General features: G+C 49.1%; 2 protein-coding genes across 6 annotated transcripts; one reads left to right on the top strand and one right to left on the bottom strand.

Annotated features, from left to right (window-relative positions):
- The first annotated feature begins 912 nt into the window (after nucleotides 1-912).
- Nucleotides 913-7,467, top strand: LOC105190827 (loricrin). The gene is made up of 3 exons (XM_025305360.1): nucleotides 913-2,258; nucleotides 4,692-5,637; nucleotides 5,742-7,467. The coding sequence occupies exons 1-3, from the start codon at nucleotides 2,174-2,176 to the stop codon at nucleotides 5,869-5,871; spliced, it is 1,161 nt and encodes a 386-aa protein (XP_025161145.1). The 5' UTR covers nucleotides 913-2,173; the 3' UTR covers nucleotides 5,872-7,467.
- A 5,947-nt stretch (nucleotides 7,468-13,414) lies between these two features.
- ChT (choline transporter) lies at nucleotides 13,415-22,398 on the bottom strand. Of its 5 annotated transcripts, none has more exons than XM_025305396.1 (7): nucleotides 21,949-22,397; nucleotides 20,865-21,194; nucleotides 19,690-20,060; nucleotides 19,026-19,330; nucleotides 17,585-17,864; nucleotides 15,994-16,211; nucleotides 13,415-15,445 (listed from the first exon to the last, which is right to left on the bottom strand). In XM_025305396.1, the coding sequence occupies exons 3-7, from the start codon at nucleotides 19,961-19,963 to the stop codon at nucleotides 14,723-14,725; spliced, it is 1,800 nt and encodes a 599-aa protein (XP_025161181.1). In that variant the 5' UTR covers nucleotides 19,964-20,060; nucleotides 20,865-21,194; nucleotides 21,949-22,397; the 3' UTR covers nucleotides 13,415-14,722. The 5 variants fall into 5 exon arrangements, with proteins under 5 accessions (XP_025161181.1, XP_025161182.1, XP_025161179.1 ...); XM_025305394.1 differs by having other exon boundaries at nucleotides 14,723-15,445; nucleotides 19,690-20,079; nucleotides 21,949-22,398; XM_025305395.1 differs by having other exon boundaries at nucleotides 14,723-15,445; nucleotides 19,690-20,070; nucleotides 21,949-22,398.
- Nucleotides 22,399-23,352: the final 954 nt, after the last annotated feature.

Below are 23,352 nucleotides of genomic sequence, written 5' to 3'. Positions count from 1 at the left end.
ATAGGTCCTCGGCGAAGGATTTGACTCACCGTTCGACCGCGCGTGACCGCGCAAAGCCACGCGACGTGGCTTTCATTTCTCTCTCTCTCTCTCTCTCTCTCTCTCTCTCACTCTCTTCCTCCCATTTTCATTTTTTCTTTCCGACGCGAAAACATCGGCACTTTCCTCGAACGCATCGAATAGCCGTTCTATAATTTCGCGTAGCCGTAAAAACTGCTCGCCGCCGAGTCCGAATGCAAATTGCAGACCGTGCCGGATAAAAGCGCGCGCCTTCGTGCGGGATCGTCGCTCGACGCGGACGCGGACGCGAACGCGAACGCGGACGCGGACGCGGATCTTCCTGCGACCATCCTAACCTCCCCGTCACGATCGATCGGAATTGCGAAGCGCGATCAAGGATAAAGAGATTGCGAAAGAGGAAAGCGCAATTTAGAGTCACGTTCATTTGGACACGCAATTCCACGCTGATAAGCGGCGAAGAGTGTCGGCGCGAAAATGCTCACGCCATCGCAGTACGAAATCTACTCGTATCTACTCGCACCGGTCCATGCGTCGTCGAATCGAGGCCGAACGTGGTCGAACATCGTAAGGGATGCCATCGGAAGAGATGATTTTTCACGACAGTGGCGCGACCGTCGCACCACTGTCGTGATTGTGTCGTAACGACCTGCAGCGATCGACTGACACTCGAAATCGGGCCAGTGATCCGTGTATTAGCGCAACGTTGTCATACTCGACACATCTCAGCCGCACGCTCGCCTTATTGCTACACGTGCAATAATAAATCGTCGATTTAGCAACGACGTTCTTTCAGCAATCGCTGAGAGAGAGAGAGAGAGAGAGAGAGAGAGAGAGACTGTCGTAGGTGTGTAGGGACCACACACTCGGTGAGGTTTGCGCTCGTCGAGAGACGGATTTCTTCCTCTCGCGACGATTAATTAATCCTTACCGCGGCCTCTTTGCGACTTTTGTCTCTTGTCCGAAAGAATGGAATCGCCGAATCGATCGCGTTTCTCTCGCGACGGATATTCCGCGACCGTGTCAGCCGGATATGCCTCGGTCTCGATCCTTGGTGGTCGATTCGAGCTATCTATCCTAGCACGGAACGCGCGCGCGCGCGGCGCGGCGCGACGCGAGTCGGGAACGTGCGACGAATAAACGAACGAGCAATTTTCGAGCGCACGTCTCCCGCCTGCCGATCGATTCGCGGCCAGACTTAACTTCGGAGAAAGGACTTTTTCACGTGCTTTGTCGAAATGTCACACACGCGCCGCTTTCATGCCGCTTTCAGCGATCCCTTATCAGCAGCTGACACCGCTCGCCTGTATCTCGCGAATTGCGGCATGAAGCAAATTCGACCTTTGCCCGATGAATTTTCCTCAAAACGAGACAGACATTAGACACGCTCGCGATCGGACGAGAACCGATGCGCGAGGACCGTGCGTTCTCCAATTTTCCAAAGAACTCGACAAGGACACCCCGTTTCACTCATTTTATTCACGCTATTCACACCGCGTTCGCGCGAATAATCGTGGAATCCGTTCCGTTCGCCGCTTCCAACCCCCGAGCCGTTATCCCCGCGATATTAGACGACAGCAAGGCCGACAGACTGCGATTTCTCTCACAGCGAAAAGAAAAGGGCCGACCAGGGTCAATCAGCCGACAAACAGAGCGTCCGATCGCCCCTGGCCAGCGCGCGTGCGAGCGAGCGATTTCCCCCTCGTCGCCTCTCGCTCACAAGTCTCTGGCAACCGCTGCCTCCCACGTCTGCGGGAGCCTCGCTCACCTGGCTCACCGCGGTAGCATCCTCCTGCACTCCCGCAAGTCGAGGACTTTCTCCGAAAGACGGCCAACTATATATAAGCGAGATGCACGCTGTTTGAAGCACGTTAGACGAAAATCGTACCGCTCGAGTGCCACGTCGAGCAGGCCACGTGCTCTTTCTCTCTCTTTCTCTCGTCGCTACGTTTCGATTCTTCGCTCGTACGCGGACAAGTATCTTGCTTGCAGTATCTGCCGCGGCACCTGCCGAAGGTCGAGGTTCAGTCGAGCGCGAGGAACGCGAACACACGCAAATACACGGTCGTGCATGTGACTTGGCGAGAGAGGACCGAAGGACTCCGGAGCAGCTTTGGCCACTGGAGCAGATCTCGACCACGTCACGGGGTATACCATGAGATCCGTGAGAAGTCGGGCACCTCTGGCAGTAACCGTGCTGGCCGCGACGGCCTTATTGCTGAGGCCTATCCATGCGGACGGTGAGAGAGAGAGAAAGAGGGTTCAAAGAGATCGCATCTGACACAGCAACTTTCTTTATTAAAGAATAAAAGAGTAATTAATGTATGTCGTCGTGTGCCGCACGTCGTGCAATTTGTAGTCAGAGTATCGACAGCGAAGTCGCTAGAAAGTTCGTCGAGACACTGAGCTTCGGCAACACAACCGCGTCTCGTGTCTCGCGTTGGATTTTTTTTTTCCGGTAGGCACACTACCGGCACACACTACACCACATGACTGTGCAAAGCGAGAGTGCATGACGCGATGTGCAATTTCTAATCGTTAAGTTCCGCCGGTCAGATCCCTCCTCCCCTCTGTCTGTCTCCGTTGCTGCCTCGACGTTTTTCTTTATTAGAGTCTCCGCGTTCGGATGTACGTCCGCGTTCTAATCAACCTAACCCGAGAGCGTCGGGTTTCACAAAACCCATCGTGTCTCGGCCACACATATACAAGTCTCAGAGATGAGGTTTTTCAGAGGGGAGGCGGGGGGGAGTTTTGCTTGTTAGCGTACTACTCGACATACTGCTTTGCTAGTTTCACGTATCGTTATCGTATCGGCCTGTTATCGTTGACAAACGACAGACGATTTGTGTTCTCGCTATTAATATTTCGCATAACGAGTTAACTCTGAACGATTTTTCACACTTTATTCGACCTTCAGTCTACCGTAAATATTTCATCTCATTTTATCTCCAACGTAGTATACAAGTGTGTGTGTGTGTGTGTGTGTGTGTGTAATACCTTTGATATCAGGATGCATGAAGAGAAATCGAGAAATCGAGCGTGGCGGACCTGAAATAGAATTAGAATAGATATTACGACGAGAGAGAGAGAGAGAGAGAGAGAGAGAGAGAGAGAGAGAGAGAGAGAGAGAGAGAGAGAGAGAGAGAGACGTGAGTTGTCTTCAAGACAAATTACTCGTGCAATCTTCGCGCATTTTAGCTCAAGCCGTAATTTTATTAATGTCATAATACGATGCCCGCGACTTGTATATATATGCCGATTGTTTCGATGTCGTTAGACGCACATAAACCGCGTGCTCCGTCGCTTCCTGCTTCTAGTCTCTATTGTTTCGAGTGACGTGCGTGCGATTTATGTTTTAGTTATCGTGCAACATCTCGAGTCGGAGACACGAGAAACGGTCATTATTTAACTCGGTTCAATGTTCCCTGGTTCAAGTACGTTCGGATGAAGAACCGAGTCTGGACAGACTTTTCATCGTTTGACTGATTGATCTTTTTATTGTCCTGTTACGCTTTATACGCTCTTGATACATTTGATTCCGCGTCCTTCTTTGTCTGCTCGACGAGTTTCTCGTCATTTACGTTATCTCTTACGTTTGATGTCGACGGTTCCCGATATTTCTCTCTCGCGGCTCCTTCGTCCCGTTCGCGCATCACGTTCGCGCGATAAATCCAAATCGGACGCGCTGTTTGCGCACTATTCCGGTACATCCACGCGCATGACTCGACGGCGAGCACGACGACGGTGACGTTGATGCTTGTTGAAAATTCGATAGATTCGCTATTATGTACATCGTCGTGAATGTATCAGAACGACCTCAGAGACCTCAGAGAGATCAAATGACCGAATGTTATTCGGTGGCGACTTGAAATTTCGGCCAATGATCACGCCGAGCAGGCATGAGATTTCGCGATAGGAAATCGTCACGGTCACTGTTAACCGCTACCATGTTTCGGAATTGTACACTGATTTCGGACAATTTGAGACGCGAATTTGCGCGATAATTTCGCGCGAGAGTTTCACACTGATCATAATGCGAGCGATTTTCGATCGGCTGCGAGAGTCTGGACATTTCTATCTAATAAGAATTACACGTTGGAGGAGAGATTCGAGTTGCTTTTCAAATTGCTTTAGACTTCCGCTTTCAGAGTCGCGAAATTGCTGAAAAGACGCGAGATATTGCCACCGCGGCATTCATTATTCACTGTCTCATCGCTAACGTCACGTCACCGCAAAATTACCGATAAACAACGGGGTTTATTCATTAACGACGGGGTAATTTCACCGGAACAATGCAAACCGGACGGTGATAGGCCGTCACAACTATGTGCGCAAGAAAGTGAGAACCGTTGCATTGCGCGCGCCAAGAGCGGATTCGAGGATTTGAAGGATAATAATAATTTGTAAAGAAGACAGACCGGGGGGGGGGGGGGGTATCTCTTTCGCGCGTAACGACTATTATTTACTCCGTTGCTGCCTAAGTGATAAAAGTTTGAACGGATAATATCGCGTTTCTCGGACGGAGGATCCGAGATCCGCGAAACAGGATGCTGGTGGAAACGCATCGGCGCGGGCGGCGTGGTGAAAGGAATATTTCAATTGAGGATTGATTCAGTTGAACATGAATGCGAGATTACGCATCCCGAGTGATACGCATCGCGCGATATTTTCAGCACCTGTCTCGGGTAGCTACTTACCACCGTCTACCAACTATGGCACACCTAACTTAGGAGGAGGAGGAGGAGGAGGAGGAGGCGGCGGGGGAGGAGGAGGAGGAATATCAACAAACTACGGTGCACCTTCCGGCGGTGGCGGTGGCGGTGGATATAGCGGTGGTGGCGGTGGCGGTGGATATAGCGGTGGTGGCGGTGGTTTCGGAGGTGGTCGACCTTCCTCGAGCTACGGAGCGCCTCCTTCTACGAACTACGGGGCACCGTCCTCCAGCGGCGGTGGAGGAGGCGGTAGTTTCGGCGGTAGTTTTGGCGGCGGAGGAGGTGCTCCTTCTAGCAGTTACGGAGCACCTTCTCCCAGCTACGGTGCCCCGTCTCGCGGCGGCGGCGGCGGCGGTGGTGGTGGTGGTGCTCCCTCCGGCAGCTATGGAGCGCCTTCCGGAGGACGTCCGTCTTCTACATACGGAGCGCCTTCCAATGGAGGCGGAGGTTTCGGCGGTGGCGGCGGTTTCGGCGGTGGCGGCGGTTTCGGCGGTGGCGGTGGTTTCGGCGGTGGTAAACCATCGTCGACCTATGGAGCACCTTCCAACGGAGGAAGCAGGCCTTCCTCAACTTACGGCGCGCCGTCCGGCGGTGGCAGTTTCGGAGGTGGTTTCGGTGGAGGAGCTCCCTCATCGAGCTACGGTGCACCACCTTCCACGAGCTACGGAGCTCCGTCGCATGGCGGTGGTGGCAGACCCTCGACTAGCTACGGAACACCTAATACCGGCGGTGGCGGTGGATATTCGAGTGGCGGTGGCGGTGGATACTCCGGTGGTGGCGGCGGCGGCGGCGGCGGCGGCGGTGGCTATTCCGGCGGTGGCGGTGGAGCGCCACCGTCCTCCACTTACGGAGCACCGTCCTCGGGAGGTGGGGGCGGATATTCCGGCAGCGGCGGTTTTAGCGGCGGGTAAGGGCGAAAAAGAGGGGGGGGGGCGCGAGAGGGGTCTGTTTTAACGATTAAACTGTGAAATCATTTTTCCTCATCGTGCTTCGTTGCGTTGTTGTTCTCAGCTCCGGCGGATATTCCGGAGGCGGTGGCGGTGGAGGCGGCAGACCATCCTCGAGCTACGGCGCGCCGAGCTTTGGCAGCGGAGGTGGGGGTGGACAAAGTTACGCTAGCAACGGAGGATACCAATATTAATTACCAGACACGTGTTCGCTCACGCGAGACGAACATCTCTGTGCTCGATCGCTTCGTCGGCTTCCAGCGGCCTTACGGATTGCACGATATCTATCCTCTCTCTCTCTCTCCCTCTCTCTCTCTCCCTCTCTCTCTCTCTCTCTCTCTCTCTCTCTCTCTCTCTCTCTCTGATTACGACATTCGACTCGATCGGTTTAACTAATCAGGTCGTCGTGTCGTAAAACGCATCCTCTGATCCTCGCTTCGAGAAGGCAGCTGTACATGGTTAATAATCTCGAGTAAATCCCGATACCGTTCGGTGCTGGAGGAGCAACCGAAGAGACCTTTACGCCGCGACTACATAAGCACGTCTCGTTGTCGTTGTCGTAATCGCGAGTATAAAATCTTTGATAACTGTGAGAATAATCTCGTGCGGATGCGTCCTTCGTGGGAAGGTTCCTGTCCGGCAGCCGACAGGAACAGAGTACAAAGACGGACGGTTCGTCGCGTCATAAATCTACGAAACATTTCTGTTAAATGTTTCGCAACGACGGTTTCTCGAATGGAAAAGTTACGAGTGACAAAATCCCTTATTCCTCATCGAGGCGATCGTGCATCCGTGAACAACCAAAAAAATGAAGCATAAATTTCTTCTCTCCCTATCCCCTCCCCCTTCCTCTCCTCCTGTCCTTTCTTTTCTTTCAGCTATTATTATTACTTTCACGCGCTTCCTAAAAAGAGTGTTTGTTCACGGAGTCTTCCGTTCGACATCGAAAGACGTGTGCCAGCGAAGAAGGATGAAGCCGGAGAATATATGAATGAGATTCTATATCTGGACCCTGTAACTTATTTATTTTGTAAAGACGCTTTTTATACTAATAATAAAGCCGCTATACGCTAATAAGAAATGTTGTTTCTCAGACATCTGTACAACAGACGGTCAAATATTCAGGCGGCCGTCGTCTCGCACAAGTTTTGGGAGAAAGGAGAAAGGAGAAGAAAATACGAGGCAATATTTCGTCGGTCGTTCTCTCTCTCTCTCTCTCTCTCTCTCTCTCCTGCTCTTTCCTTTTTCTTTCTTTTTTTTTATTTTCTTTCAACTGTCGCAACTATTCACCGTTCTCTCTTAATTCGATAAAGGGATTAGCTTCTTCGCCTTATTTATCGCCGATTAGTTATCTCGATGTCCAATGGCACATTGGCGTCGAGCTCTTAAGCTCTTAAGGCTCTTTCCTCAACACCCGGACGATGACGACTACTCGAAGCGAGGTCGTGGAGCTTGCAGCAGTAAGGTTAGTCGGTCGACGCGCGGTCGGCCCGGGTCGATCTATCGATCCCCACGGCTTGGATATCAGTAAAGTATGAATAAATAAGAGCTCTCTTTCTATTCCTGCCGTATCTAAAAGCGCGCATCGATGTCAAAAGCTCCCCGGCCTTCGTCTCGGCCGGCTCGATTCGAGTGTGTGTGTGTGTGTGTGTGTGTGCCGCCGCGTGCCTGTGACCGCGTTTGCTTGGATCGCAGACTCCCATTGAAACAGACTCGAGGATGAAAATGCTGGACAATTCCCACAGTTTTCAGACTGCTGGAGACGTTTTACGTCATAATTTGTATCGTGAGGCTGAATGAATCGTGTATATATATATATATATATATATATATATATATATATATATGCATATACCTTCGAATTACCTTTGAATATGCGTGTGCACATATATGTTGTCAATACAATGCTGCTCATGAGCGCACCTTACGACGCAAGATTACATCAAAGTTTATACATATTTTTCATTCGAAATCCTGTCTCTTTTGTCCTGATTGTGTGATTAATCCGTAATTTCTACATGTTAAAGCTATGAAATTGTTCAATGTTTCGAGTAAAACAGAGCTCAACTCGTATCCTCTAAATGGCGAAAAATGCAAAAGAATGTCGAATGTCGGAATGGTATTTATAGTTTAGTGATTACACCCGAGAGAGAAGTTGGACGTGCAAAGCAGAGTAGGTAAATAAGCTCGCTCTAGATCGAGCTCCGAGGGAGATAAGTTTAGACGGCACTTGGATAGTTATCTTATAGGATTTTTCATCACGCAACTACAAACTCAATGAAAGCCTCGAAAATCGTCACGCCGTGCAGGCACGCCGAGGTACGCCCGTAATAAGAATCGTCCGGTATTTTTGTACATTGTTTATTTGTAACATTTACAATCAACATCCCTTTCGTTTGTCAATTATACACGTATAATATCATATAATACAATAACATTTCTGCAATACATATACATGGATATACTCTTCTGAGCGGGATAAGGGGATTGATGGGGAGATTAATCCTCCGCGCGCGTAGGGACTTGTTTTATACATTATTAATGATATTCTACATTAATTAGTCATCCCGTGCGTTTGGGACACGTAACATCAAGTTCGTCGTCGTTGGTCTCCAAGTGGGAAAGTAATCGACCGTTTTATTCGAAGACGATGGAAATTGTTTTTCACCAAGAGTCTATCGATTTCCATCTTCGGTTTTCGTTTCGTTTCGTTTCGTTCCTTCTCTCTCTCTCTCTCTCTCTCTCTCTCTCTCTCTCTCTCTCTCTCTCTCTCTCTTCTCCTCCATCATTCCCTCTCTCTTTCGCTCTCTGTGATCTCACGTCGCTCCGCGTGAATCAATAAAATTTCGAATGAGCAACGTTTCTTTTACATGGGATTGCATTTTTGAATAAGAAAAAGAGGAATGATATAAAATGAATAACGAGAAAATGACTTTCTCATTGCTAATTAGCTGAAATGTCAACTAGATATTCGCTAAATGTGTAAGTTTTACGATCATACAGTATACGTACAAGCAACGTTTGTTTCGCGATGCGAATTTTGCGGCGTGTTCAAATACAGATCGATGATCGAACACATGCCTGTGTTAACGTACCATCGAAAATTGGCCAAAACACTTTCGCCCAAATAATAAATGACCAAATAAATATACACAAAGTTGCGCACTAGATTATGAACAAAAAGACGCACGCACGCACGCTCGCTGCTTCGTGGTTGAAAAGAAGAGAAGAGGAGAAGATACGCGCGCATACGTGCCCGCGCGGTTTCTTTCGTCTCAATTTTAACAGAGATATCGACGAACGCGTTCGCTCCTCAAGAAGACAAAAAAGAAAAAAAAGAAAAAGGGAAAAAAGGAGAAAGAAAAAAAGGGGGGTACACGCTATATGTACATTAATTCATAGTCTTATTCTATTACGCACTTTGCTCTCCATGTCTTAAACTAATCATCTAGTAGTATTAAATAGAGCACACTTTATGATATGTATAGGTTTCTCGTTGCGTCGTCGATCACAACGTACGTACGTTGATCGATTGATATGTAGATGATATGTGGCCGTCTTATGAGAATCTCTCTCATAAGCTATAACGTTTACCGCTTCAACTTACGGCTCCTCCTCCTTTCTCAGATTCGTATCTGTACAAGTAGCGTGAGAACCTATCTATCTAACGTTCGATATTAATCTCTTTTCGCCAAAAAAATATGCAGATATCAGTTGGGAAAAAATATATTGGATATATCGCATGCGCCAGCAACCCATGACCAATTGTTGAAAGGAGAACAAAAGAGAATCGATATCACAAATCTGTACCGCCGATTGCGAATAAAAAATCCTTACGAGAACATATATTGTCTTTGCGATTGGTTGTACGTAAAGTAAAAGTTTTTGTCGAAAAGTAAACTGCGATAGAACGCAGAGAACGGGGTGGTTGAAAGCCGACAAGAAAGCCTTGAGTAAAGGCGAGGAGGCAAAGTCAGATAATTCGAAAATTGTAAAATATGTGATGACGGCGTAATCACGGCTGGCGGCGCGCGTATAGGGCTATACTTAAAAACGCTAGATTCTCGTCACGTTCGAATCTACTGTGTATACGATGCGCTATCGTGTCGTACATATTACCATCGTTCACTTGAAGAGAGAAACTGGATACACTCGATAGAGCAAACGTTGTAGAGAGATACGTATAAGCCGTGAACGGGTCAAGACAAACACGACCTGACCAAAAAATTAGTCGGAAGGACATCACAAACACAAACGATCGGAAGGTCACCTTCACGGTGCACCGTGTGTGCAAAAGTAACTCATACTCGTAACTTATTTTCGTACTATAACAAGAGAAATATAACAAAGAGGCAAATTTTAGCGTGTGAATTATTAGCGCTTGTTCACGAGTTATTCTAGGAGGATCTCAGCCGTCTCGCTCGTCATCGTCTCTAATATCCGAGTGAAAGTCTACCGCTGAATGACCGACGGACAGACGGAAGTACACGGTAAATGCATGCTACGACGCCGACGGGACATGCTCTCTCTCTCTCTCTCTCTCTCTCAGCTTCTTCTTTCCGCGCCGCATCTTTCGCTTTACTCGCCAACGCCGCATCGTAAGTAACGCGCTCGTAATTTCATCCGGAGCGGCAGCTTGGGCAGCTCAACTTGGGCAGCTTATACGATGCGCGGTATGGCGTACGGCGTACGTATTTATTAGCGAGGAGCTCTCTCGTTCGGTCGATTCGGCTTGGTCGATATTCCGCTTCCGATTCCGATTCCGATTCCGATTTCATTGAATCACCTTGCTAGAGAGAAGAAGCTCGAGGACGAACGAGGAGCACTATATTCGCGATTCGCTTCTCAGGGCGAAGCAAACGCAAAGGTAATTTAGCTTAGCATCTTTAAAACTTGTGAAATCCTTCCTGTAATAAAGTGTTTTTCAAACGAAAGAAAAAAGAAACGAAAGTGACAACGCTTTCACGGCTTTCTCAGCAAGAAACGATCAATTGAACTCGGACACTTGCAGAAACAAATGACGGAAACGATAAGACGGTTTGATCAATTCACTAGTGTTGTTTGCCATTCGTGAGGAAAATCAGAGAGCGTAAAATTACAAAGTCAGATGCTTATCACAATTCATCGAGTGATTAAGAACTAAGTAGAAAAATATTGTACAATCTATGAAATTACCTATAAGTATCTCATTTTATCGCGTTATGTGGCGTCGCACTTCGAGATTCGAGAATAAAATTCTCGGGGGTGCGCTTAATATTGTTTCAAAACAGAAAATGTTGGGTTTCCTGCCCCTCTCCCCTCCCTCCTCCTACTCCCCTTCCACACACACACACACACACACACACACATAGATACAATCTGTATTAAAAAATTGACAAAACTCAAGTTTCGGGTTCGCAATAGGTCGGGCGAGAAAGGTTTTGTCAAATAAATTTCAACACTTGTCAAGTTTAAAACAAAATTATACAACGTATCGCATCATTTCTCTCTCTCTCTCTCTCTCTCTCTCTCTCTCTCTCTCTCTCTCTCTCTCTCTCTCTCTCTCCCCCCCTTTCCCTCTCCCTCTCCCTCTCTGAATAATCTTGTTGCATCATCGTATTCTTGGCGAAACTGTCCGAGAATTATCAATTTCCGGCTCTAGTCTTGGCGCAACGACAACGTTGCTCTCGAAGCACGGCGCTACGGCTTTTTTGGCGGTAAACAATGATACGATATATGAGCAATCGGATATGTAACAAGTGTAATATTACTTTCCTAAGCGTTTATTGCATAACTTTCTCGGTCGGTCGGCGCAATATACGTCAACAATGTGACAACAACCAACTCTTGAAATTAACAATAACGACGATAATTCGTATCTGCGATATTAATATCTATGGATTTAGTCTTTTTGCGTATGTGTGTAGAGAGAGAGAGAGAGAGAGAGAGAGAGAGAGAGAGAGAGAGAGAGAGAGAGAGAGAGAGAGAGTACATGTGTGTGTGTGTGTGTGTGTGTGTGTGTATATTTGTGTCATTCATCTCTCACTTTGCTCATTGTTACCACATCAACTGCTCATGATTATGTCGCATGTTTTTATATATATATATATATATATATATATACATATATACTATATGATAAACACAACGAATCTCTCTCTGGACTACGAGCGATCTGTCTAATACGATTCTGCGACTCATGTCTGATACTCGAATGAATGACAATACTGTCATTGGTGAACTATGCGATAAAGTAATACAACACATTTAATGATTAAATAATCGGTGATATTTCTTCATTTTTATTTTATTTTCTTTTTTATATCGATAGCGCTTTTTACCGTAAACGTAAAACTATAAGTGTCTTTAAAATTTCGGAAACGATAAAAATTGAAGTCATCAGCAATGGGTGGGGACGATTAGATGGGTATTTAGTTTCATTATGGCGAGATCACACTTGAGTCGCAAAGTCAAATCATATTTCTTCTACAACGAGCGATCGTACTAGATTATCGTCCACGCTGTTCTAACATTATATCTACACACGTGCATTTGTACGCTTGTACATTTATCATTGGTATGTGTATATGCTTTTATATGACGCGTATCTTGTGTGCACCTGTACGTTCGACTGAGCGAAGCGAGGGAAGAACGATCGATCGCAAGTACAAAAGCTCCGTTTTACTTTTCCTAACATCAATATGGACGTTCGACATTATGATGCACTGTAACTAATTATAGCGAGAATTAATTACAGCGAGAGGTGCGATGGAAGGATGGCATACCGCGGGCAGGAGGAGGGGTGAATAAGATTTTTCTCTTCTAGTAAGTCTTGAAAGAGTAATCGGGTATGCGTATGTGCGTATATAGTTGATATTCATTGTCGATATATCAACATAAAAATATCACTGAATGTCTAGTGAAAAATATTCATGAATCGTCGATATGAAAAATATTAATATTAAAATATGAATACTAAAAATCTTGATCAGAAGATTTTATGCGTAACGTCAATATTAATAATTTCTCAACATGTAACGTTCTTCTCAGAGTTCTTCTGATTCTTATCTGTGTTCTCTCTCTCTCTCTCTCTCTCTCTCTCTCTCTCTCTCTCTCTCTCTCTCTCTCTCTCTCTCTCACTCACTCACTCACTCACTCACTCACTCACTCACTCACTCACTCACTCACTCACTCACTCACTCACTCACTCACTCACTCACTTACTCACTCACTCACTCACTCATTCAACTCATTCTTTTCTTTCTTAGAAACGTGTTTTGTGTTGGCTTATTTTTCCTCATCATCTTTTATATTAAAACTCTTCTAACTCTACTAAATTCTAATTCTAAAATGTCTATAACAAAGTTTCAACTTTTAGTTATTAATACTTTCAGTTATTAAACACTTTCCGACACAAACAAAAATAAAAGTTGCATCGTCTATAGAAAAATTGAAAATTTCAATTGACTTCGGACAATGATTTTGGACAGCAATTGATTTCTTTTCGCCCGGTGTTTAATGTATTCAGAATCGAGAGAGGAAGAATGCCGGGTACACTTATATAACATCGTACACATAATTCTGTATAAACGTTAACATGTTCGCCGTTCTGTTTGGTTGATTTTTAACGAACAAGCTGTATGTCAATCGAGTTGTGGAGAAAAATCTCGCAATTTTGATCTGCTCTCTCTCTCTCTCTCTCTCTCTCTCTCTCTCTCTCTCTCTCTCTCTCTCTCTCTCTCTCTCTCTCTCTCTCTCTCTCTCTCTCTCTCTCTCTCTCTTCTGTGTCAGGTTGGACAGATCGCTCGTATTTTGAAACTCTCTTAAGCAGTTTTGTAATAAACTGTAAATATATATATATATATGTGTGTATATGTAATATCTTTATATATATATATGCTTATATATATACTTCTTCAAAAAAAACAAGGAAATCACACACTAGGCCTAGTTGGCGGTGCGGAATAGGGATGCCCAGCCCGAGTACGTCCGAAGCTCCGACTTTCAGTTTGAAAACGTTACCCTTATCCCCTTGTTGCTCGTTTCGTGTATACTTTTCATCCCTATGATCTCTCTCTCTCTCTCTCTCTCTCTCTCTCTCTCTCTCTCTCTCTCTCTCTCCCTCCATCTACTTTTTTCATACTTTTATGTATTTATCGGTCACTTTGGGGCAACGTCGAAAACACGAGCGCGAGCAGACGCGGGCAGGTACAGGTCATTACATGGGCACCAGCAGCGTGCGCTTACACATGCAGACAACAGGCATACATACACGCAATCATAAATACACACGCGCACAAAAGTACGAAAGAAACTTTCTGTCGGACTTACCGCAGGCTACCGCATTGGCTCGTCTTGGAGCTCCGAGGTTGTAGGGCGGATAGAAAAAGGAGAAACGGACTTGGACAGCGAGTGGGGTGATATTCCGAGGGTATGTTTCCGCAACGATCGGGAAATGTCAAAAACGGTTCCACGTCGATCAGGAGAATTTCAAGCGGGATAATTTACGGCTAACGCCATTACTGAAAGTTGCTCCGGTTGTTATCTTTGTCACGCATCTGCGCGATTGAGTGACGTAATGATGCGAAGAGGTCGATTAAGACGACATTTAGACGACAAAAAGTTTAAGGATCTCTCAGGCGTGGGTGTGGCGGTTATGCCGCAAAGATCCGAGAGCGAGAGAAAAAGTTGTCGCGTTTAATTTAAATAATAATTTAAATTGTGTCATGTTTTACGCGCGCGTAAACGAAAACGAGACGCCCGATCGTATCGTGAGAAATTTATACTATCGCACGCGCGCGCGCGCGCGTCATCTCAGGGAGGAGTTAGAAAGCGAAGAAATCTCAAATCGATATGGAGCGGGAGTTTAATCACAATAACCAATATGATTTCGAAGTGAAGTCGAAAGAAATCCGGGACGGGGGGGAGGGGGAAACACTCGCATCGTAGAACGGCAGAAGAAGAGGCTGGCCGGAGGAGTTGAAGGAGGAGGACAGAACGAAAAATTGAGAGGTCCGCACCGCCGCACTTATTGTTGGTCACAGCATCCGATCACGGAACCAGGAGTTAGAACGCGGTGCTGGATTGTGGTTGTCGGGGTGCGCCGGGTACCAGGTGTCCTCCGGCGCTTCCTACGCCGCCGCCGCCGCCGCCACCACCAGCGACTACACCATCCTGTACTCCGACCATCGTACATCCCGGCTCCATGTCGTAGTCCGGCTCGAGCGCAGGATTCACTCGGCCGTTCGATTCGTCCTTGCTGCCGTAGAGCTTGCCGACGCCCGCAGCTAGGACCGCCATCTGCTCCCCCTCGGCAGGATCCGGGCCGACCCGCTCGACGTCCTCCGGGATATTGACCACGCACCTGAAGACGTCGTAGCCCGGCGCCAGCCGACCGGTCAGGAAGGCATACTGCGTGCCGCATGACACGCCAACGAGAGTAACGAGCGACAGCAGCATCGCCATTGTTCTGAAGGGGAACATCTGCGTAGCTGACTCCTCGTCGTAGCCCGGATAGCGGATCAATGCCGGCAGGCCCATCATCGGCTCGCCGCCGCTGATGCGCACCAGAAAGGCGATTATGTACGCGGACAGACTGCCGTAAGTGTTGCAGTAATCCTTGAAGTGCACCACCATCAGCAGCTGCGGGAACAGGATCACGTAGATGAGATCCGAGCACATAGACCAGAGGCCGTAGATCGACGGTATCGTGAGAGCCATCACGGTGCTGAGCACGCCGACCACACCGATCCCTGCTCGCATCACCCAGATGATCTCCATCTCCGAGGCCTGCAACGAGACGCACGCGCGCGGAGATCGCGCGCGCCCACGGCGGCGCTCAGAGAGTTTCATCGATCTGATTCCATCGAATCTGCTGATGTCGCAGCGCGGTCTAATGAAACAAAACAGTCAGACGAGTCAGCGAGAAGAGAGCGATCTGCAATCTGCTCTTCTCGAAAGGGAAGGGTAACGGCGTCGAATTCTCCCGTCAGTCCCGTCAGTCCCGTCAGGAGTGAGCGATAAGTCGCTTCTATAAGTCGGGTTCCTCGGGATACTCCTCGAGGAGCGGAGGAACCTTCCGTGGAAGAGGTTGCTTGGAAGGTTGCTCGAGAGGCTCATCGAGAGAGTTCACATCGCGCGAGTGGGAATCAGAAACACGGCCCCGTGGCACGGCCCGTATGCATCGACACGTCCGCGTCGTGAGCGACCCGCTCGAGCCCGCTCGAGCCCGCTCGAGCCCGCTCGAGCCCGCCTCGCGCGAGTCGAGTGAGTGCTTTCGCACTCACGCGAGCGATCGCGGCCGCGCAAGCGACATATATCTCCGCGCGGAAACTCACCCGCTGGCGGAAGATCAATTTGTAAACATTTCTAGCAAACATCGAACTAGCAGAGAGGATGCTGCTATCCGCAGAAGACATCACCGCCGCCGATACCGCACCCAGCCCGAAAAAGGAAACAAAGTCTGGTGTCAAGTACTGCAGGACCAGTGGCAGGATCATACTAGTCTCCGTCTCCGTGAACGGATAAACGCCGGTGTAGCCCGTCTCGTTCCAGGCTGCAACATGCAAAGTCACGTTTCGGACGATAACGACGGACAGCCCTTTTGGATCTCGTCTATTTTCTCAACGAGAACAAAGAGCCCGGGATGTTGAAGGGATCCCTCTCGCCACTGCCCCGCCGCCCTCGAGTCGATCCGGCGGATAAAAGAATCGCGGTAATGTCAAAGTGCGGAGATTGCGCGTGTCTGAGAGCTCCTTTCTCACTCTCTTTGCGGATGTGAATGTTGGGGGGAAGGGGAGGGGGGCGGGGGGGGGGAGGAGGTATGACCGAAGCAAAGAGTATGAGAGATGGGGAGAAGAGCAAGAGTTTACTCTCTTTCCCGTCCGTCTATTCATTCAGTCTCTATTCCAGCGCGATTCTTGACTGATTACATGATGCGAAGCCCACCCCTATTTATCTACGATCTCTCGCATGTTCTCGCCCATTCACCTCCCCCCGCTCCGTAACCTTCTCAACTCTTCCCGTTTGCTCCCTCTGCCAGGCTTTGCTGCTGGCGAATTCTTTCTCAACACACCGCCACGGAACGTATCGCCACGGTATGCCGAATTTGAATGCCGGCAACGGAATTGTCGCGCATTCTCGCGCATTATAGCGGGCGAGTTTTGCGTTACCCTCGTTTTCGTGCAGGCATCGCCACATGGCCAAGTCCCACGCTATTGTGCACGTCGCGAAGCACCGGGACAACACCCCTCGATCATCCACCCCCGTCCTCGGCACCCTCCGCGCCATCCCACCCCACCATCTCTGTTCGTTGGGCCGCTTGTAAATACCAGTAGAGTTCTCTCTCTCTCTCTCCCCCCTCTCTCTCTCTCTCTCTCTCCCTCTCTCTCTCTCTCTCCCTCCCTCCCTCTCTCTCTCTCTCTCTCTCTCTCTCTCTCTCTCTCTCTCTCTCTCTCTCTCTCTCTCTGTCGTGCCACCAAATGTCAAGTAGTCTTGCAACACGACGACGAGAAACGTGGGACGACCTGGGTAACCTGGTCCTTAATTCGAGCTCCTATCGAGCAGAGGGTAAGAGAGGGCGCAACGGGTGCACCCTCGAGAGCGAGAGCGAGCGGACGAGGACGAGGACGAGGACGAGGACGAGGACGAGAGGGCTGAGAACGAAGCGATAGACGCCACGTCGCGTCGTTTCGTTATTAATCATCATTCAAGTTGGGTATCCCCAACTTTTGCCGCTTCTTTCCCGCTTTCTCTCTTCCGAGATAATGAGAGAGAATACGCAGCCACATATCGGATCTCGATGCGTTTTACTCAGATATATACATTTACAAAAGTGTGAGTCCAAGAGGTGCAGTCTCTAGGTTCTCGCATCTCACAACTGGAGAAACGCGTAAAGTGCAGCTAATGAATGAAATATGTGATACTCACGAGTCGCTTTGGCGATCGCTCCAATCAGAACGGGAGGGATGGCCATGAGAATGCAACCCAAAGCGGCTACATAACTCAATATCTGAGCTCTCCCCGCGGTTTTCGACGAGAGGACGCGTTGAAAGTACACTTGCCAAGGTATGCCGCCGAATATCAAGAGTAAACCGTAATCCATGTAAAACCAATATTCTTCGGGTTTTACTTTGCCGATCCAATCGACGTCCATAGAACTAAGAGATTGTACCTTCGGATTGGTCCAAGCGAAAGGAATGCACATCCACTGTGGACAAAAGATATTGAAATCGCACTGCCCTTTGCCTTTGATCAACGGCGTAATTTTCAGCTTTCTTCAGTTTTTCACTAAGCTGCACAAGACTAATAATCGCGCAGGGGACTTTACACGATTAACGGATTAAGACGAACGAAAGATATGAACTCGAAACGAAGCAATAAGAATTAATTAATTAGAATGATCAATTAATTTGATGAAAATTCATGTATATCTCTCGCAACACTTTGCATAAGACGACGCAGTCGATCACACCGGTCGATCGACTGGTGGTCGCAAGATGCCGCATAGTGGCCGCGGTCGCGGATTTTTCTTTCAGATAGAGGATTCGTTTTAGCAGTTTGATGATATCTTCCAGAGATCCGATTCTATCGCGCTTAATCACAGCACAGTTAATGGACGATGGTCTCGTTAGGCCGAGAGAGAAGGAGACAGTCTTCCTCTTTTCCGAGTTTTGCCGAGAATCCGAGAATTTGGATTGGAAAAGGAAGGGCACGAGCGCCGAATGAAAGAATTGCGCATACAACAGGGACTTGTAACTAATTTGTGGAGAGTAGTACTCGAAATAGCGGTGATGCACCAGCGACATACACCAGCGATACACCGCAGTGAGGTTTCTTTTAACTCGGAATTTTCGATATCCTTGCTGGAATACAATGGAAACCTTCTCGATAAATTTCGCGGAAATAACAATTCGATTCGGCGTTCTTTCGGCAAGCGGGCAAGCACCGCATATACATGATACACAATATACAAAGTACAAAATCGGTGATACAAACGATGATCGCAGTGGCAGAATCGCGTGATGTCGATCAGCTCCGTTGTATCGCAACGAAGGTTCGTTCGCGATCATGTTTTACGCCGCGATATTTCTTGGAGTTTCACTGTGTGCAGCCTATGCTGCGGTGAAAAAAAGAATTGGTGGGAAAAAAGAGAGGTGATTGGACAAGACAAGCTCGGTGACACCGCTGATAACAAACACCGCTGGTGATCTTGTCGAGACACATGTAGTTGAGTAGTAGTAGTTTTGGTACAGAGAGAGGGAGAGAGAGAGAGAGAGAGAGAGAGATTGACGAAAACAAATATCGATAAAGATTAATAAACAACAACGTATGATGGGTCGAGCTTCGAATACTGCTGGGGAAAGCTTACCAGACCAATAAATATGCAAAAGAGCTGAATGACGTCGGTATAAGCGACGGAATAGAGACCGCCGAAGAGAGTGTAGAAAACTGCGATGCAGGCGCTCAGAATGACGGAGGTGCTCTGATCCATGTCGATGATGACCGCCAGCGTGGCGCCGAGAGCCGCGAGGATGCCCGCTGCCCAAAACACCTCGCCGCAGAGTGCGGGCAGAAAGAGGAGGCCGCCCATCCGCTCGCCGAATGCGTCTTGAAGCGGATCCAACATTGTTATGTACCCCTGCTGTCGCATCTTGTTCGCGAAGAAAATACCACCTGCGGCAGAATCAACGAGACATCTTGGGGAGGGAAGCTGGGGGGCGGGGGGGGGGGGGATCGAGCGGACCTGTCATTGGCGTCACGACACGCCGAGCGCCAGGTCGAGCGCGCTCCATCATGCCCGTATCCGGTCAACTTATAGGTACTTGTAGGTTTATTCCTCTCGAGGTCGAGGTCGCTCGGCCTCGCTTGGTCTCACTCAACGGAGCGCAGTTGAGCCGCGAGCACGCCAAGCGCGCGGATCATATCAATGATCGTATTTATATACTCGAGACTTGAGAATCTCTCTCTCTCGATCTCGATCTCGACCGATGCGCCGCGGCCGGCACTCGGAAAAAACGAAAACGAAAACTCACCGAAAACGAGGCTGAGGGCGTATCCGAAGGGCGCCTGGCACCAGACCAGGCCTCTCGTGTAGATAGCTTCGGCGGTGCCGTTGATGTAACCGCCGCCGACCCAGGTCGCCGTCATCGTGAATATCCCTACGAAGAGCCCGATCGAGCGGCCGGCCAGCATCACCTCCTCCTCGGAATCGTTGCCAGCCTCCTTCTTCCTGGCCGCCCATATTCCCACGCCCAAGATCAGCAGGTAGAACAGAACGATCGAGACCACTCCTGCAACGTTGATCATCTTCGGGGAATAGGGGTCCACCGGCGCGAGCTCGAGTTGACGGAGACGTAGATCCGGCAAGTTCGACGATTGATGCGCTCTAGGATCCTCCGGATACCTACCGGCAACTTTACTCTCTGTAGAAGTGAGAATCTTCTTCCCCCACGAATCCTCCCTCCCGCACGTTCCTTGCTCAAGCTCAAGCTCAGGCTCAAGCTCAAGCTCGGCTACTCGAGCTTTCCTCGATGCAGAGCGCAGCGAAAACTCAAAGACGCGAGGACTCCTTTCGCGTTCGTTCGTTCGTTCGTTCGTTCGTTCGTTCGTTCGAACGAACGTCGCGAAAAAGACCCTTTGCCCCCAGGTCCTACCAAGGAATTTATCAATTTTGTGCAGTAGGGTGTGTTGTATATCGAGTTCGTTTCGCTTCATCAACACCGTGCTTGTCACGCTCGCGTCACAGCCGACAAGTGCAGCTAAGCGCAAATATTGTGCTCCTACCCGAGGGGCATTTAAATCGCTCCACCGAGTTCACCCTCTAATCCTGTTAGGCGTGGTCTATCCCCGAGGCCTAGCCGCGCCGCGCGCAAGTCGCGCGCGACTCGAGAAAGATGCAATCTCGATTAAATACTGCCACTGCCACTCGAACATCTCGGATCATCTGTGTCCACTGTGTGCGCTATTCCCGTGTGCGGACGAAATATTACATTACGTACGGGCTAATGTAAGAAAGCGAGCGAGTCCTGCGAGACTTGGGAGACTTGGGAGGTGGGCGGGGGTGAGTCTACAAGACGCGGGGGAGAGATTCCGCCGTAATAAGAGTGCAAAAGGAAATAAGGCCAAGAATTCGTCGAGTCGCCGAGTCGCTTGGCTGCGGGAGGGAGCCCGAGGATAAAAGGGATAAATAGGGGGACGGGGGGGATACCTCTGAGATCCCCGCGAGGTACAATCACGCAACAGCGGGGGGCAGCCTCACACGGGCACCGGCCGTCCTGGCATGTCCTGATGACGGCTCTTCCAGGCGGCCGACAACGACGCCGACTTGGGACTTGGGGGGCAGCAGTCACCCCACCGGAGCGAGGTCTTCTGGGAGGGGCTGTTCCTTGTTCTAAACGCGAGGCCGCCCATGGGCGCTGATGGCCATCGATTTTCACCCAACTCACCGAGTCCGCTTCCTCTCTACTCGCTTTATTCCTTCCCACTCTTGCCCCTGCGTCCTCTTGCCCGCGACCGAGTGTAGGAACCGTTCTCTCACCTGAAAGAGCGAACCGTGTCCCGCCAGGGTGCCGGGTGCCGGGTGTCGGGTGTCGGGTGTCGGGAGTCGGGGCGCCCGCGCCCGCGCCCGCGCCCGCGCGGGGAGTACGCGGAGTAACGCAAAAGAGAACGAAACGGCCTCGGTTCGGCTCGGTACATTTTTCGCATTTACTTTACGATCGACGGAGAGGAATCGTTGTCGATTCTTATTCTTATCGAAGAGAAATTGCAATTATATTCCCCCCCCCCCCCGCAGATTGCCCTTTCCCTACAACTGTCAACTGGCAAACGTGTGCGACAATTATTACAGAATTATCTTTTTTTTTCGAGACACTTTTTCACATTTTTTCAATTCTATATTTAATAATAAATTCTATTTGTATATCCACACGGTATTACGCGCGAATTCCTCATTTTACACACGTTTACTTTACGTTTATGAATCATCATCGAGCTTCTTCCTCATTCAGTATTCTCCTCATTCAGTACTCCAAATTTCAGTCTCCAAATTATTCTTCTTTCGTGTCTTTTCACACGTTTGCAATATCCTGACGAAATTCTACGTTCTCCAAGTAATTAGTAATACTTTATTGATCCACATTATACGGATCAAAGGGTGAATTTTCCATCGCGCGTTCCATCCATCGCACCGTAAAAGAAATTACCTCTATCTATAGAGCAGCAAATTTAATATTTCTTTTTCTCTTTTTTTTTCTTTTTTTTCTAAAGAGGTAGCACTACAGGCAAATACTCACGATTTGAAACGAGCTTGAAACGAGCTAGGGTTCTCCCGATCTCTTCTTACGATTCCCCAGTCAGACCCGAAGCGGTTGTGACTACTTTATTGTACGGGGTACCACTTTAACCAGCGACGCGGACAGATACGCAGTCGTAAAGCGTAGTAGTCACTGGTCCCCGAGGGGGCGAGCCACGTCGTCCCCTTGACGTTCCCGTGGGCTCGTGGTTACGACCGTCGAGTTGCGGTCGAGATCGTCGTCGTCGTCGTCGTCGTCGTCGTCGTCGTCGTCGTCGTCGTCGTCGTCGTCCTCGTCGTCGTCGTTGTCCTCGTCGTCGTCGTCGTCGTCGTCGTCGTCGTCGTCGTCGTCGTCGTCGTCGAAACGACGGCTACCGGTATGTACGTTCCGTACAGTCGCGGAGGCTACCTCGTACTGAGGCGGCCAACCGTCTGCCGTCCTTTCGATGGTGTGATATTGATTCAACCCCTGTGACGTCACGACGCGGGGGTGCGCAGCACCCAACCCCACGTCGCCCCTTCTTCTTTCACCTCCCCCGGAGACCTTCCCCCTCCCTCCTCGTACCTGTCTTTCTCTGCTCTTCCGTGGACTCGACGCCCCCGCCGCCGAGGACGAAGCGGCGGGCGTGGACTACTGATTCTGGTTATCGCGAGTCTGCGCCTCCGACGTCGCGACGTTCCTGTGAGCAAGATTGTTCTCTCTCTCTCTCTCTCTCTCTCTCTCTCTCTCTCTCTCTCTCTCTCTCTCTCTCTCTCTCTCTCTCTCTCTCTCTCTCTCTCTCGCTCTCGCTCTCGCTCTCGCTCTCGCTCTCGCTCTCGCTCTCTCCATCCTCTATACCTGGTTCTTTCTCACGATAAACGGGTGAGCGGAAATTTGAGGGGAAACTGCTCCAAGGTCGTCCGGGAGATGAAGAGTTCCGGGAAAAGAGGAATGAGTCGCTCATGTCGCTCTTATTTCCTGGCGAACATTTTGCATTCCGTGTATGTCGTGTATTTCTGATGTCGTCAGTTTCTGATCATGAAATAAAGATTGGAAGGAACGAGATTGGGAGGAAAAAGAAAAACGGCCATTGTTCCGATGCAAATTTTCACGAATAGTGCTAAATTCTCGCCAATCGTGAAATTTCGCAGAGTTACCGTTACTACCGAAAGGGTACCGATCTGGCACGAGTCCCGACCCGACGCGGATCTCTAGGGCTGACGTCTTTGTATGCTTTTGTACGTTGAGCAACATTGCGAATTCTGCGGAGGTGTGCGCGGACGCATGTGTGGTAGTTTGACAGGACTCCATAAGATAGAAAGGCACACCGTATTAGCAGACCGACTCCGTACACACCGTACGTACCGTACGTATAAATACACGCCCAACATTTCAATTATTATAATTCGGTAATTATGATCGAAG

The sequence above is a fragment of the Harpegnathos saltator genome, unplaced genomic scaffold (assembly GCF_003227715.2).
Source record: "Harpegnathos saltator strain DR-91 unplaced genomic scaffold, Hsal_v8.6 scaffold694, whole genome shotgun sequence".
In the NCBI taxonomy this organism is placed as follows: Eukaryota; Metazoa; Arthropoda; class Insecta; order Hymenoptera; family Formicidae; genus Harpegnathos; species Harpegnathos saltator.
Note: the sequence above shows the minus strand (reverse complement) of the source record. Positions and strands in the feature narration are given on the sequence as shown.

What these genes read in the sequence shown, in the direction of transcription:
- LOC105190827 (XM_025305360.1), top strand. Translation starts at nt 2,174, where the DNA reads ATGAGATCCGTGAGAAGTCGGGCACCTCTGGCAGTAACCGTGCTGGCC. An exon ending in GAGGCCTATCCATGCGGACG is followed by an intron (nt 2,259 to 4,691) that starts GTGAGAGAGAGA and finishes CGATATTTTCAG; the next exon opens with CACCTGTCTCGGGTAGCTAC. An exon ending in AGCGGCGGTTTTAGCGGCGG is followed by an intron (nt 5,638 to 5,741) that starts GTAAGGGCGAAA and finishes TGTTGTTCTCAG; the next exon opens with CTCCGGCGGATATTCCGGAG.
- ChT (XM_025305394.1), bottom strand. Translation starts at nt 19,963, where the DNA reads ATGATCAACGTTGCAGGAGTGGTCTCGATCGTTCTGTTCTACCTGCTG. An exon ending in CGCCCTCAGCCTCGTTTTCG is followed by an intron (nt 19,331 to 19,689) that starts GTGAGTTTTCGT and finishes ATTCTGCCGCAG; the next exon opens with GTGGTATTTTCTTCGCGAAC. An exon ending in AGCGATCGCCAAAGCGACTC is followed by an intron (nt 16,212 to 17,584) that starts GTGAGTATCACA and finishes TGCATGTTGCAG; the next exon opens with CCTGGAACGAGACGGGCTAC.